Source organism: Nansenia antarctica, assembly GCF_963989245.1.
Source record: "Nansenia antarctica genome assembly, chromosome: 17".
NCBI lineage: Eukaryota > Metazoa > Chordata > Actinopteri > Argentiniformes > Microstomatidae > Nansenia > Nansenia antarctica.
In genome coordinates this window covers 2,164,687-2,177,186 of record NC_137687.1, presented here as the reverse complement: position 1 = coordinate 2,177,186, position 12,500 = coordinate 2,164,687, and the positions used below count along the sequence as shown (strand labels likewise).

At 49.1% G+C, this 12,500-nt stretch overlaps 1 protein-coding gene across 1 annotated transcript in view; it reads left to right on the top strand.

The window, feature by feature from the left end:
* Nucleotides 1-6,638: 6,638 nt before the first annotated feature.
* The window catches only part of LOC308172770 (tubulin-specific chaperone cofactor E-like protein), a gene marked incomplete at both ends in the record, with an annotated part of 9,466 nt that continues 3,604 nt past the window's right edge, over nt 6,639-12,500 (top strand). Inside the window, 5 exon segments of the mRNA XM_080547720.1 lie at nt 6,639-6,789; nt 7,769-7,908; nt 9,830-10,011; nt 10,617-11,041; nt 11,742-11,868. Coding sequence (XP_080403846.1) covers nt 6,639-6,789; nt 7,769-7,908; nt 9,830-10,011; nt 10,617-11,041; nt 11,742-11,868 — 1,025 coding nt within the window.

The window sequence follows — 12,500 nt, the reverse complement described above, 5'->3', positions numbered from 1 at the left end:
ATTGATATTGAATGAGCTGCAGTCAGATGGACTGGAAGCAAAGAATATGTAGGCCACATTCATAGATTCCATACGTTGGCAGTCAGATTCCATACATTGGCAGTCAGCTATTAGCAAAGTCAACAACATTGACTGGCAGGTCATTTGGGTGCAGATGTATTGACATCTGTAGTATCTGTATGATGAATCTCATCTGTATGATACATCTCATCTGAATGACACATCTCATCTGAATTATACATCTCATCTGAATGATACATCTCATCTTCTGTCAGAAACTGAAGACCCATCTCTTCAGGCTACACCTTAACTGCTCCTCCTGAGACATCTACTACCCGCCTGCACTGTGTCTCCAGAGACACCTGCTTCCCTTCCTATACTGTTTCTCCTAAGATGTCTACTACCCGATGTACTGTTTCTCCAGTGTCTACAAAAAAAAAAAAAAAAAAAATCTTATTCTAGCACGACGACTGCAAATCCATCTCCTCACTCCCCATCTCTCTCCATCTTCTCCCTGCTCCATCTCCCCCTCCATCTCCTCCCTCCATCTCCTCCCCCCTCCTTCTCCCCCTCCATCTCCTCCCCCCTCCTTCTCCCCCTCCATCTCCTCCCTCCATCTCTCTCCATCTCCTCCCCCCTCCATCTCCTCCCTCCATCTCCTCCCTCCATCTCCTCCCCCTCCTTCTCCTCCCTCCATCTCTCTCCATCTCCTCCCCCCTCCATCTCCCCCTCCATCTCCTCCCCCCTCCTTCTCCCCCTCCATCTCCTCCCTCCATCTCTCTCCATCTCCTCCCCCCTCCATCTCCTCCCCCCTCCATCTCCCCCTCCATCTCCTCCCCCCTCCTTCTCCCCCTCCATCTCCTCCCTCCATCTCTCTCCATCTTCTCCCCCCTCCATCTCCCCCTCCATCTCCTCCCTCCATCTCCTCCCCCCTCCTTCTCCCCCTCCATCTCCTCCCTCCATCTCTCTCCATCTCCTCCCCCCTCCATCTCCTCCCCCTCCTTCTCCCCCTCCATCTCCTCCCTCCATCTCCTCCCCCCTCCATCTCCCCCTCCATCTCCTCCCTCCATCTCCTCCTCCCTCCATCTCTCTCCATCTCCTCCCCCCTCCATCTCCTCCCTCCATCTCCTCCCTCCATCTCTCTCCATCTCCTCCCCCCTCCATCTCCCCCTCCATCTCCTCCCCCCTCCATCTCTCTCCATCTCCTCCCCCCTCCATCTCCTCCCTCCATCTCCTCCCCCCTCCATCTCCCCCTCCATCTCCTCCCTCCATCTCCTCCCCCCTCCATCTCCCCCTCCATCTCCTCCCTCCATCTCCTCCCCCCTCCATCTCCCCCTCCATCTCCTCCCTCCATCTCCTCCCCCCTCCATCTCCCCCTCCATCTCCTCTCTCCATCTCCTCCCCCCTCCTTCTCCCCCCTCCATCTCCTCCCCCCTCCATCTCTCTCCATCTTCTCCCCCCATCTCTGTGCTAAAGCAAATACATTTCTGACTTTTATATAATGTGTTTTTCTGGATTATAATTTTTATATACAGTATATATATATATATATATATATATATATATATATATATATATATATATATATATATATATATATATATATATATATATATATATTCTGTCTTGTCAGTTGGCAAACGTACAAAATCTGCAGGGGATCTTAATAATAATTTCCCTCACTGTATATCTGGGAAGTCAGGTGAAATCAGACTACAGCAAACTAGTCAGAGTTTATTAACATTTTCAATTTTAGCAGAAAAAAAAATCACGTTTTGCAATGTTCTGCGTTTTGAATGCACCCCTTGTAATCACATGGTTACGGCTGCGTTCGTAACATTGCTTCGAGCGCGCCGGAGCGCACGCTGGGTTCAACGATATAAAAAAGACCAAGTCATTTGATTGGACAAGAGGCGCTCCGTGAGTGCGGATCAGATTTCCCAGAACGAATTTACGAACGCAGCCTGACGTCATACCTCCGGGATGAACGATGACAGCTGGATAAACAATAACATAACATAATTCTGGGAGTATCATAGCAGGTCATTTAAAGGTGAGTAGGAAATGAGAAAATATACCATTTGAGACATGTGATCTAAGCAATGCGTTTCGATTGAAAAAGAAAAGAAAAAAGGTACAAAATCAGAGAATAGCATTGTCATGATCTGAACATGAACATGGGTCATTCAATGGATGGATGCTGAATCTGGACCACATTCATTCTGCTAACCATTAAATGTGTCTATTTCGCTTTTTACTAGATACCTTTATTTTTTTTATTTTATTTTTTACTAACTAATAATGTCCTTGGTGAAATTGCATGTGAGTAGGGTGTCATAACAGTTATGTTATACATGTGTTGTAGTAAATACATGCTATTGTTATCGATGATTTATTAAATCAATCTGCATCTGTCATTGTCATCGACGTGTCTTGGTCTGGTCGCTCCGTCATTTGTTTTCGTTTCTTATCTATTAATATAATCGATATCATTCATTTTAGACTCCATATAAATATAAATGCAACACGATTATCCCAGATGTGATGGGCATGGATGTTATATGAAATACTTCTGCTTCAGTGGCTACGAGAACCATTATGTATATATGACATTATTATATATAACATATACAGGCCTAAACATATTATAATTATTATAATCATCATGCACGTGAGTCTCATTCGTTTGAGCCTCACTGCTGCGTTTGAATCGCGATTGTGTGAATGTTATTGGGCCTAAAATTAATGTTCAGTGTTCTGTTGACACATATCTGTCTACATATCTGTCAGTATTGATTGATTGATTGATTGATTGATTGACTGAGAATGTTTATTATGTGAAGCGCATTGAGTTGCATCATAATTATAACTCCTATTTTTATTTTAGAGACTCTAAACTGGATTCCTGTTGAGTTCAGAATAGATTTCCAGATCCTTCTGCTTGTTTATAAAGCTCTCACTGGCACAGCACCAGAATATCTGAAACACTTTTTTGCTGGTCAGCCCAATAGAGCTCTCAGGTCTTCTGTTAGCATATCAGCCCAATAGAGCTCTCAGGTCTTCTGCTAGCATATCAGCCCAATAGAGCTCTCAGGTCTTCTGCTAGCATATCAGCCCAATAGAGCTCTCAGGTCTTCTGCTAGCATATCAGCCCAATAGAGCTCTCAGGTCTTCTGCTAGCATATCAGCCCAATAGAGCTCTCAGGTCTTCTGCTAGCATATCAGCCCAATAGAGCTCTCAGGTCTTCTGCTAGCATATCAGCCCAATAGAGCTCTCAGGTCTTCTGCTAGCATATCAGCCCAATAGAGCTCTCAGGTCTTCTGCTAGCATATCAGCCCAATAGAGCTCTCAGGTCTTCTGACGCTGGCTTTCTCTGTGTACCACATGTCCAAAAGAAGAGATTTGGTGAGGCTGCATTCTCATTTTATGCGCCCAGATTGTGTCTCACTGCCAGTTTACATTAGGGATGCAACCTCAGCACATTATGTTCAAGTCAAGACTAAAAACCCATCTTTCTAATATTGCCTTTAAATGAGTAAATAATTAAATGATGATTATATAATGATTGGAGCACTTTGAGCTGCCTCTCTCTACAGGTGTTATAGCCTTACCTAGCCTAGCCTAGCCTAGCCTAGCCTAGCCTAGTCTTACCTACCTAGCCTAGCCTAGCCTAGCCTTACCTACCTATCCTCTCTACAGGTGTTATAGCCTTACCTACCTAGCCTAGCCTAGCCTTACCTACCTAGCCTCCCTACCAGGTGTTATAGCCTTACCTACCTAGCCTAGCCTAGCCTTACCTACCTAGCTACCTAGCCTAGCCTTACCTACCTAGCCCTACCTAGCCTAGCCTAGCCTTACCTACCTAGCCTAGCCTAGCCTTACCTACCTAGCTACCTAGCCTAGCCTTACCTACCTAGCCTAGCCTTACCTAGCCTAGCCTTACCTACCTAGCCTAGCCTAGCCTTACCTACCTAGCCTAGCCTTACCTACCTAGCCTAGCCTAGCCTTACCTACCTAGCCTCCCTACCAGGTGTTATAGCCTTACCTATCTAGCCTAGCCTTACCTACCTAGCCTAGCCTTACCTACCTAGCCTAGCCTTACCTACCTAGCCTAGCCTTACCTACCTAGCCTAGCCTTACCTACCTAGCCTAGCCTAGCATAGCCTAGCCTAGCCTTACCTACCTAGCCTAGCCTAGCCTTACCTACCTAGCCTCTCTACAGGTGTTATAGCCTTACCTACCTAGCCTAGCCTAGCCTTACCTACCTAGCCTAGCCTAGCCTAGCCTAGCCTTACCTACCTAGCCTAGCCTAGCCTTACCTACCTAGCCTCTCTACCAGGTGTTATTACCTACCTAGCCACTCTGGAGTAAGAGCCAACCGCCCCTTGTTTTAATCTCATCATCCCAGTTTAGTCCTGGTGCTGTGAACTCATCATGAATGTCCCACGCCTCTCTGAGAGGTGAGACTCGCCTGTGTTGTGTGTGTTTCTGGCCAGGCCTTCCCTGCAGAGACGGACAGGCAGAGTGACCTGTGGTGGTAGTGGACAGGTGGAGAGGGCCTTCCCTGCAGAGACGGACAGGCAGAGTGACCCGTGGTGGTAGTGGCCAGGCCTTCCCTGCAGAGACGGACAGGCAGAGTGACCCGTGGTGGTAGTGGACAGGTGGAGAGGGCCTTCCCTGCAGAGACGGACAGGCAGAGTGACCCGTGGTGGTAGTGGACCGGTGGCAGGTGGAGAGGGCCTTCGCTGCAGGTAAGGAACTCGTACAGGAGCCCACACAGGTTTGGAATTGGAGAGCTTTGCACTAAACACTACTTTTACTGCCCTCTCGAACAACTGTAGTTGTCATAAAGGGCAGAAAGTGATAATGTGATGACGACATTTGTCTTTAGATTGGATTGTTATTACTCCATTTCGTGAGTTTAGAATGATAAGGTTCTATCTCCGTTTAGAATGATAAGGTTCTATCTCCGTTTAGAATGAGAAGGTTCTATCTCCGTTTAGAATGATAAGGTTCTATCTCCGTTTAGAATTATAAGGTTCTATCTCCGTTTGAATGAATGAATGAATGAATGGACTTTATTGTCATTGCTACAGTACAGGTACCAAACAACGAAATTTAGGAGGGGTGGCTCCCCTGGTGTTAGGAAAGAAAAAAGAAAAAACACTTTTAAAAAAAATCACAAGAAGGGAAGGAGCTGGTTTACATAAATAAAGGCTATGTACACTATCCACTGTTTAGGGCAGTTCAGAGATATTGAGCGTCAAAGTCTTTACATTCCATTGTTTTGTGAGATGGAACCTTTGTATTTTATGAATTACTAACTCAAAAAGGTCAACATTTTAAAAAATAACACCACACAGGCATTAATAAACACCTAATGGATCAGATTATGTAAAAAACTAAATTTTGACCAAAAATGGAGATAGAACCTTATAATTCGTCCCGAATTAACATCACGATTTGTAAAAACTGCTACAGTGGATGGGAAAGAGACAAGAATGATACAGTTGGTCTATAACCTGACTTGGTTTTGGATAACGACAGTATGTGGTCATTCTAATCTATAATTTCCTCTGTTGCGGTCATTTGACCATACCCCATTTGATCCATATTTAGCTGTATCCAACGGCAACACGTGCTGATGATGAAATACTGTAATACGATACTGTCGCCTTCATTTCTGTAAAGCCACTACATTATTTAAACGCCCAGCAGCAGATGGTGTATCTAGGGCGACCTTGTGAGGCAATCAAGATGTCTTCTCTCCGTGTTTACACTTTATATTATATTTATAGATATTGAAAACACAATCAAGAGAAACATCATTACACATTACTGTACTTGGGTGTTCTTCAAGTTTAAAGGTGTTTACATAGGGACTCTCAGTCCTGCATGTCATCCCTCCTCTCTCTCTCTCTCTCTCTCTCACCCATCCTTCCTGTCAATCTCTACTGTCTCTATCCTCCTCTCTCTCTCTCACACCCATCCTTCCTGTCAATCTCTACTGTCTCTATCCTCCTCTCTCTCTCTCACACCCATCCTTCCTGTCAATCTCTACTGTCTCTATCCTCCTCTCTCTCTCTCACCCATCCTTCCTGTCAATCTCTACTGTCTCTATCCTCCTCTCTTTCTCTCACCCATCCTTCCTGACCATCTCTACTGTCTCTATCCTCCTCTCTCTCTCTCATCCATCCTTCCTGTCAATCTCTACTGTCTATCCTCCTCTCTCTCTCTCTCACCCATCCTTCCTGTCAATCTCTACTGTCTCTATCCTCCTCTCTCTCTATCATCCATCCTTCCTGTCAATCTCTACTGTCTCTATCCTCCTCTCTCTCTCTCTCTCTCTCTCTCTCTCTCTCTCTCTCTCACCCATCCTTCCTGTCAATCTCTACTGTCTCTATCCCAATGAGTGAGTTAGTGAGTGACTAAGTGACTGAGTGACTGAGTGCGTTCGTTCGTTCGTTCGTTCGTTCGTTCGTTCGACTGTGTCGTTTGTTCAGACAGCCCGACAACAAGTCCGTGTCCGCCTGTTCCTAACTGACCTCCTCCAGGAGTATTTACGTATATTTGTGCTCTTTTCCCCCCCCTGCAGGTCAGCTGACAGAGAGAGAGAGGGGGGATGTCGGAAGGGGCCATGGAGGCGGCTGCGGCGGGGGTGGGGGTGGGGGGCCGTACGTTCATGCAGGTGATCAGTGAGAAGTACAGTCCAGAGAACTTCCCGTACCGACGCGGCCCGGGAGCGGCGGTGGTGGTGCCGCCCGGACCCCAGGGATCCCCTATGAAAGGTGGGTGGGCGTTGTGGTTCTGGGGTGGTCCGGTGGTCTAGCACCATGGCCTGGGGTGGTCTGGTACCATGGCCTGGGGTGGTCCAGTGGTCTAGCACCATGGCCTGGGGTGGTCCAGTGGTCTAGCACCATGGCCTGGGGTGGTCCAGTGGTCTAGCACCATGGCCTGGGGTGGTCCAGTGGTCTAGAACCATGGCCTGGGGTGGTCCAGTGGTCTAGTACCATGGCCTGGGGTGGTCCAGTGGTCTAGCACCATGGCCTGGGGTGGTCCAGTGGTCCAGCACCATGGCCTGGGGTGGTCCAGTGGTCTAGTACCATGGCCTGGGGTGGTCCAGTGGTCTAGCACCATGGCCTGGGGTGGTCCAGTGGTCTAGCACCATGGCCTGGGGTGGTCCAGTGGTCTAGAACCATGGCCTGGGGTGGTCCAGTGGTCTAGTACCATGGCCTGGGGTGGTCCAGTGGTCTAGCACCATGGCCTGGGGTGGTCCAGTGGTCTAGCACCATGGCCTGGGGTGGTCCAGTGGTCCAGCACCATGGCCTGGGGTGGTCCAGTGGTCCAGCACCACGGTCTGCAATGCACACATACTGTATGCCCATGTCGGCATGGGTTCGAATCCGGCCCCCATGCCCTGCTGACATGCCCTCTCTCTCTCTCTCCCTTCTTCTCCTTACTTTCCTGTCTGTCTTCACTGTGTCTGTCCAATACAATGAAAAATATGAGTGGGACTGCCACAAATGTGCAATTGCTACTCCTAAGAGTCTCTCTCTCTCTCTCCCTCTTTCAATCTATCTCACTCTCTCTCTCTCTTTCTATCTATCTCACTCTCTGTGTCTCTCTGTCTCCCTCTCTCTCTCTCTCTGCGTGTCTCTCTCTCTCTCTCACTCCCTCACTCCCTCTCTCTCTCTCTCTCTCCCCCTCTCTCTGTCTCTCTCCCCCTCCCTCCCCCTCCCCCTCCCTCCCTCCCCCCCCCCCCTCCAGACCGTCTGAACCTCCCCAGTGTGCTGGTCCTGAACGGCTGTGGCATCAGTCAGGCGGGAGACCGGGGGGAGATCGCTGCCTTCTGTGCCCATGTGGTGGAGCTGGACCTGTCCCACAACACCCTGCAGGACTGGAACGAGGTCGGTTAGAGGGAGAGGAAGAGGGAGAGGAAGAGGGAGAGGGGGGGTGGAGAGGTAGAGGGTGAGAGGGAGATGGAGAAGGAGAGAGAGAGGGAGAGGGAGATGGAGAGAGAGAGGGAGAGGGAGAAGGAGAGAGAGAGGGAGAGGGAGATGGAGAGAGAGAGGGAGAGGGAGATGGAGATGGAGAGGGAGAGGGAGATGGAGAGAGAGAGGGAGAGGGAGATGGAGAGGGAGAAGGAGAGAGAGAGGGAGATGGAGAGAGAGAGAGAGAGAGAGGGAGATGTATGAATGAGGTCGGTGGGATCATAGAGTACAATACCTACAGCAGGTATTCACAATCAGAAGAGCTCATATAACTCCTATTTTAGAGACTCTACACTGGCTTCCTGTTAAGTTCAGAATAGATTTCAAGATCCTTTTGCTTGTTTATAAAGCTCTCACTGGCACAGAACCAGAATATCTGAAAGACCTTTTGCTAGCATATCAGCCCAATAGAGCTCTCAGGTCTTCTGACGCTGGTTTTGTCTGTGTACCACGTCCACACGTCCATGTACAAAAGAAGAGATTTGGTGAGGCTGCATTCTCGTTTTATGCCCCCAGATTGTGGAATGCACTGCCAGTTTACATTAGGGATGCAACCTCAGCAAATGTGTTCAAGTCAAGACTAAAAACCCATCTTTTTAATATTGCCTTTAAATGACTAAATAATTAAATTATGATTATTATAATGATTGGCGAACTTTGAGCTGCAACGTTTGCAGGAAAAGTGCTATACAAATAAAAAGTTATTATTATTATTATTATTATTATTATTATTATTATTATTGTAATGCATGGGACGGAATGAGGACACATGGGGGTGGCAGTGGCTCAGGAGGTAGAGCGGGGAGTCTAACGATCACATGGTCGGCGGTTCGATCCCCGGCTCCTCCTGTCCACGTGTCGAGGTGTCCTCAGGCAAGACACTGAAACCCCAAATTCTGCCGCCGTTGGTGTGTGAATGTGTGTGTGAATGTGTGAATGAGAGGCCATTGTAAAGCGCTTTGGAATAAGGCGCTATAATAAGTGCAGTCCATTTACCATTTAGCAGGTTTCATTCCATGCATTACAATGAGCCCTTCCTCCGAATTTGACTCACCAGCAGTCACTGTAGTGGGCGTATTGGGGAACTCTGCCAAGCTTCTTAACTGGCATCAGTCGGCTGTGGCGCAGGAGGTAGAGTTGCCGCCTAATGATCACAAGGTCGTCAGATTGGCGGTTCGAGCCCCGGCTGGCTACATGTCGAAGTGTCCTTGGGCAAGACACTGAACCCCAAAATAGCTCCCAGTGAGCGGGCCAGCGCCTTGCATGGCAGCTTGCCGCCATTGATGTGTGAATGTGTGTGTGAATGGGTGAATGAGAGGCCGTTGTAAAGCACTTTGGAGCAGCAAAAAAGGCGCTATATAAGTGCAGTCTAACTGAGAACAGACAATATTCCTACAATGATAACAGTGCACACTGTGTGAACAAATCCTTTTGAAACAACAGATTAATTCTGTGCCTTTGACAACCATGGGGGGTGATTCATCGACAACATTTCATCTACCGATTTGCATAACCTGTGTCGCACGCCGCAATGAAGTACAGTGGCTTGGTTTAGTAATTCGTTAGGGTTAGGCCCGCCCTACGAGCCAGAACGATCGCAAGGATTCTAACCCTAACCCTAACCCTAATCCTTGCGATCGTTCTGGCTCGTAGGGCCTAACCCTAACCCTAACCATAACCCTAACGAATTACTAAACCGAGGGAACGAATTACAAAACCGAGGGAACGGATTCACACATCAAATATTATTTTTCTACCATGTGACCCTAGGGGGGCTCCGTACATTTGATATTATTTCTGGTGTAAAAAAACCGACATGTTTGTCTCTCTGCTCCAGATCAGTAAGATCGTGTGCAACATCCCCAACCTGGACTTCCTGAACCTGAGCTCTAACCCGCTGCGCGAGGCCGTCCTGGAGCCGCGCTGCGCCAGGGCCTTCAGCCGCGTGCGCCGCCTCGTCCTCAACAACACGCAGGTGCCCTGGGAGACGCTGCTCGTCCTGACCAGAGAGATGCCTGAGTAAGACCACTGAGCTAGCGCTAGCAATCTTTTTTTAATGAGACATACTTACAGAAGAGTGTAAGCCTGTAAGACAGGTTTCCCGCGCTGGTCTTACACCAACTAGGTAGTAGAGGGAATTACTCACCGAATCCATTGCGTTGTTGCAGTATTTTGGCTTGACTAGCGAGTGTGTCGTTGATTTTCAACATCGTTGACGTTTATTTAAATGTTTCAAAATAAAGGTCTGAACATTTTGATTGGTTGCCGACTTGTTCCCCCTTCACCAGCTGTGTCTTTATATAGACCCGCTAAAACTATACAACTAAAATGTACTGTGTTGTGTTGTGTTGTCTTGTGTTGTGTTATATTGTTGTGTGTGTGTGTGTGTTTGTGTGTGTGTCTTGTCTTGTTGTGTGTGTGTGTCTTGTCTTGTGTGTGTGTGTGTGTGTGTGTCTTGTCTTGTGTTGTGTTGTCTTATGTGTGTGTGTGGGTGTGTGTGTCTTGTCTTGTGTGTGTGTGTGTGTCTTGTCTTGTTGTGTGTGTGTGTGTGTGTGTGTCTTGTCTTGTTGTGTGTGTGTGTGTGTGTCTTGTCTTGTGTGTGTGTGTGTGTGTGTGTGTCCCAGGCTGGAGGAGTTGTTCCTGTGCCTTAACCAGTACACCAGCGTGTCGGCCGGCTCCGCCCCCTACCCCGCCCCCTGCCCCGCCCCCTGCTCCGCCCCCTGTCCTGCCCCCTGCTCCGTCCCTGGCTCCGCCCCCTGCCCCGCCCCCTGCCCCGCCCCCTGCTCCGCCCCCTGTCCTGCCCCCTGCCCCGCCCCCTGCCCCGCCCCCTGCCCCGCCCCCTGCCCCTCCCCCTGCCCCACCCTGCGACTGCTGCACATCACAGACAACAGCCTGCAGGACTGGGCCGAGGCCGCCAAGCTGGGCCCCATGTTCCCGGGCCTGGACACGCTGGTCATGGCCAACAACAACCTGGCCTCCATACAGGACAGCGGCGACACGCTGACGCGCCTGTTCCCCAACCTGCGCAGCATCAACCTGCACAACTCAGGTAGGGGGGCTGGGAGGCGCTGGGTGTGTGTGTGTGTGGGGGGGGGGGGCGGGGGCGGGGGCGGGGGCAGGGGTTGTGTACGGGAAAAATGCCTGGATGTATACTAGATTCTGTATATATGTTACGGTACATGTGGGAACGGTACATGTGGGAACACTAGGGTTAGGGTTAGGTGCTAGGGTGCTACGGTTAGGGTTAGGTTAAGAATAGGGTTAGACAAATCGACGTAGCACCTAACCCTAACCCTAGTTTTCCCACATGTACCGTATTCCCACATGTACCGTAACATATATAAGTATAGAAGTTCACATAATAGATACATTCTCAGATGCCTACCGATCACTTATCCCCCCTATTTATGTCTATTTATGTCTCATTCTTGTTTTTTTCTTCGGACTGTGTTTGTTTGTTTGCACCTAGGGGTTTGCATTTACATTTCGTTGTACCTGCTACAATGACAGTAAAGATCATTCATTCATAGATTGAGCATGCGGCGTGAGGATCTGTTGATGCCACTTGAAATGCATAAAATCCATGTTTATTCGTGTCTTACACACACACACACACACACACACACACACGTTCGCCTAGTATTTGACAGCCCAGTAGCCCAGTCACGAACATGTCGTGTGTGTGTGTGTGTGTGTGTGTGTCTGTCTGTGTGTGTGTGTGTTTGTGTGTGTGTGTGTGTGTGTGTCAGGTTTTAACAGGTGGGAGGACATAGAGAAGCTGAACTTCTTCCCCAGGCTGGAGGAGGTCAGACTGCAGGGCCTGCCCCTCCTGCAGACCTACACCAACACCGAGCGCCGCAACCTCATGCTAGCGCAGTGAGTCTCAGGATGTGTGTGTGTGTGTGTGTGTGTGTGTGTGTCACCCAGCCCCTCTGCTATGACCTGGCCAGCGTGTCAGCAGACAGGTAGGTGACATTCGATGTGACAGACTAAGACGTGAGCAGTCAAGAACTCCTTGTGCACTTTGAAGGTTGTCCACACAAACACACACACAAACACACACACACACACACACACACACACACACACACTCCTTCTCTCTGACCTGTAAGGAACTCCTTGCGCACTTTGAAAGTTGTCCAATGAGGGAGTGATGATGCCATCGATAGTGCCGAACATGCTTCCCCAGGCCCAGTGTGTGTCAGGGTTCAAGTCCAGACCCTAAATAATACCGGAATGGGATCCTCCTCACTCCCGGGTATCAGCCCGGTGTACTGCGGAGGGAAGTGGTGGTTTCTGCTCATCGTCGCCCTCTGCTGGTGTGTTGCGGCGCTGACATCTGGGCAGAGCTGGACAGGGTTGCCAGATGGGCTAGTTTTTTTTGTTGGTTTTAGCGGTTTTTTAGACTGTGGTTGGAGGCTGGAAAGTGTCAATCCCATCTGGCAACCCTGGAGCTGGATGTGCTATGCCTCCCTCTGGTGGTGGCAGAGTGACGGTGCAGCCTGGGG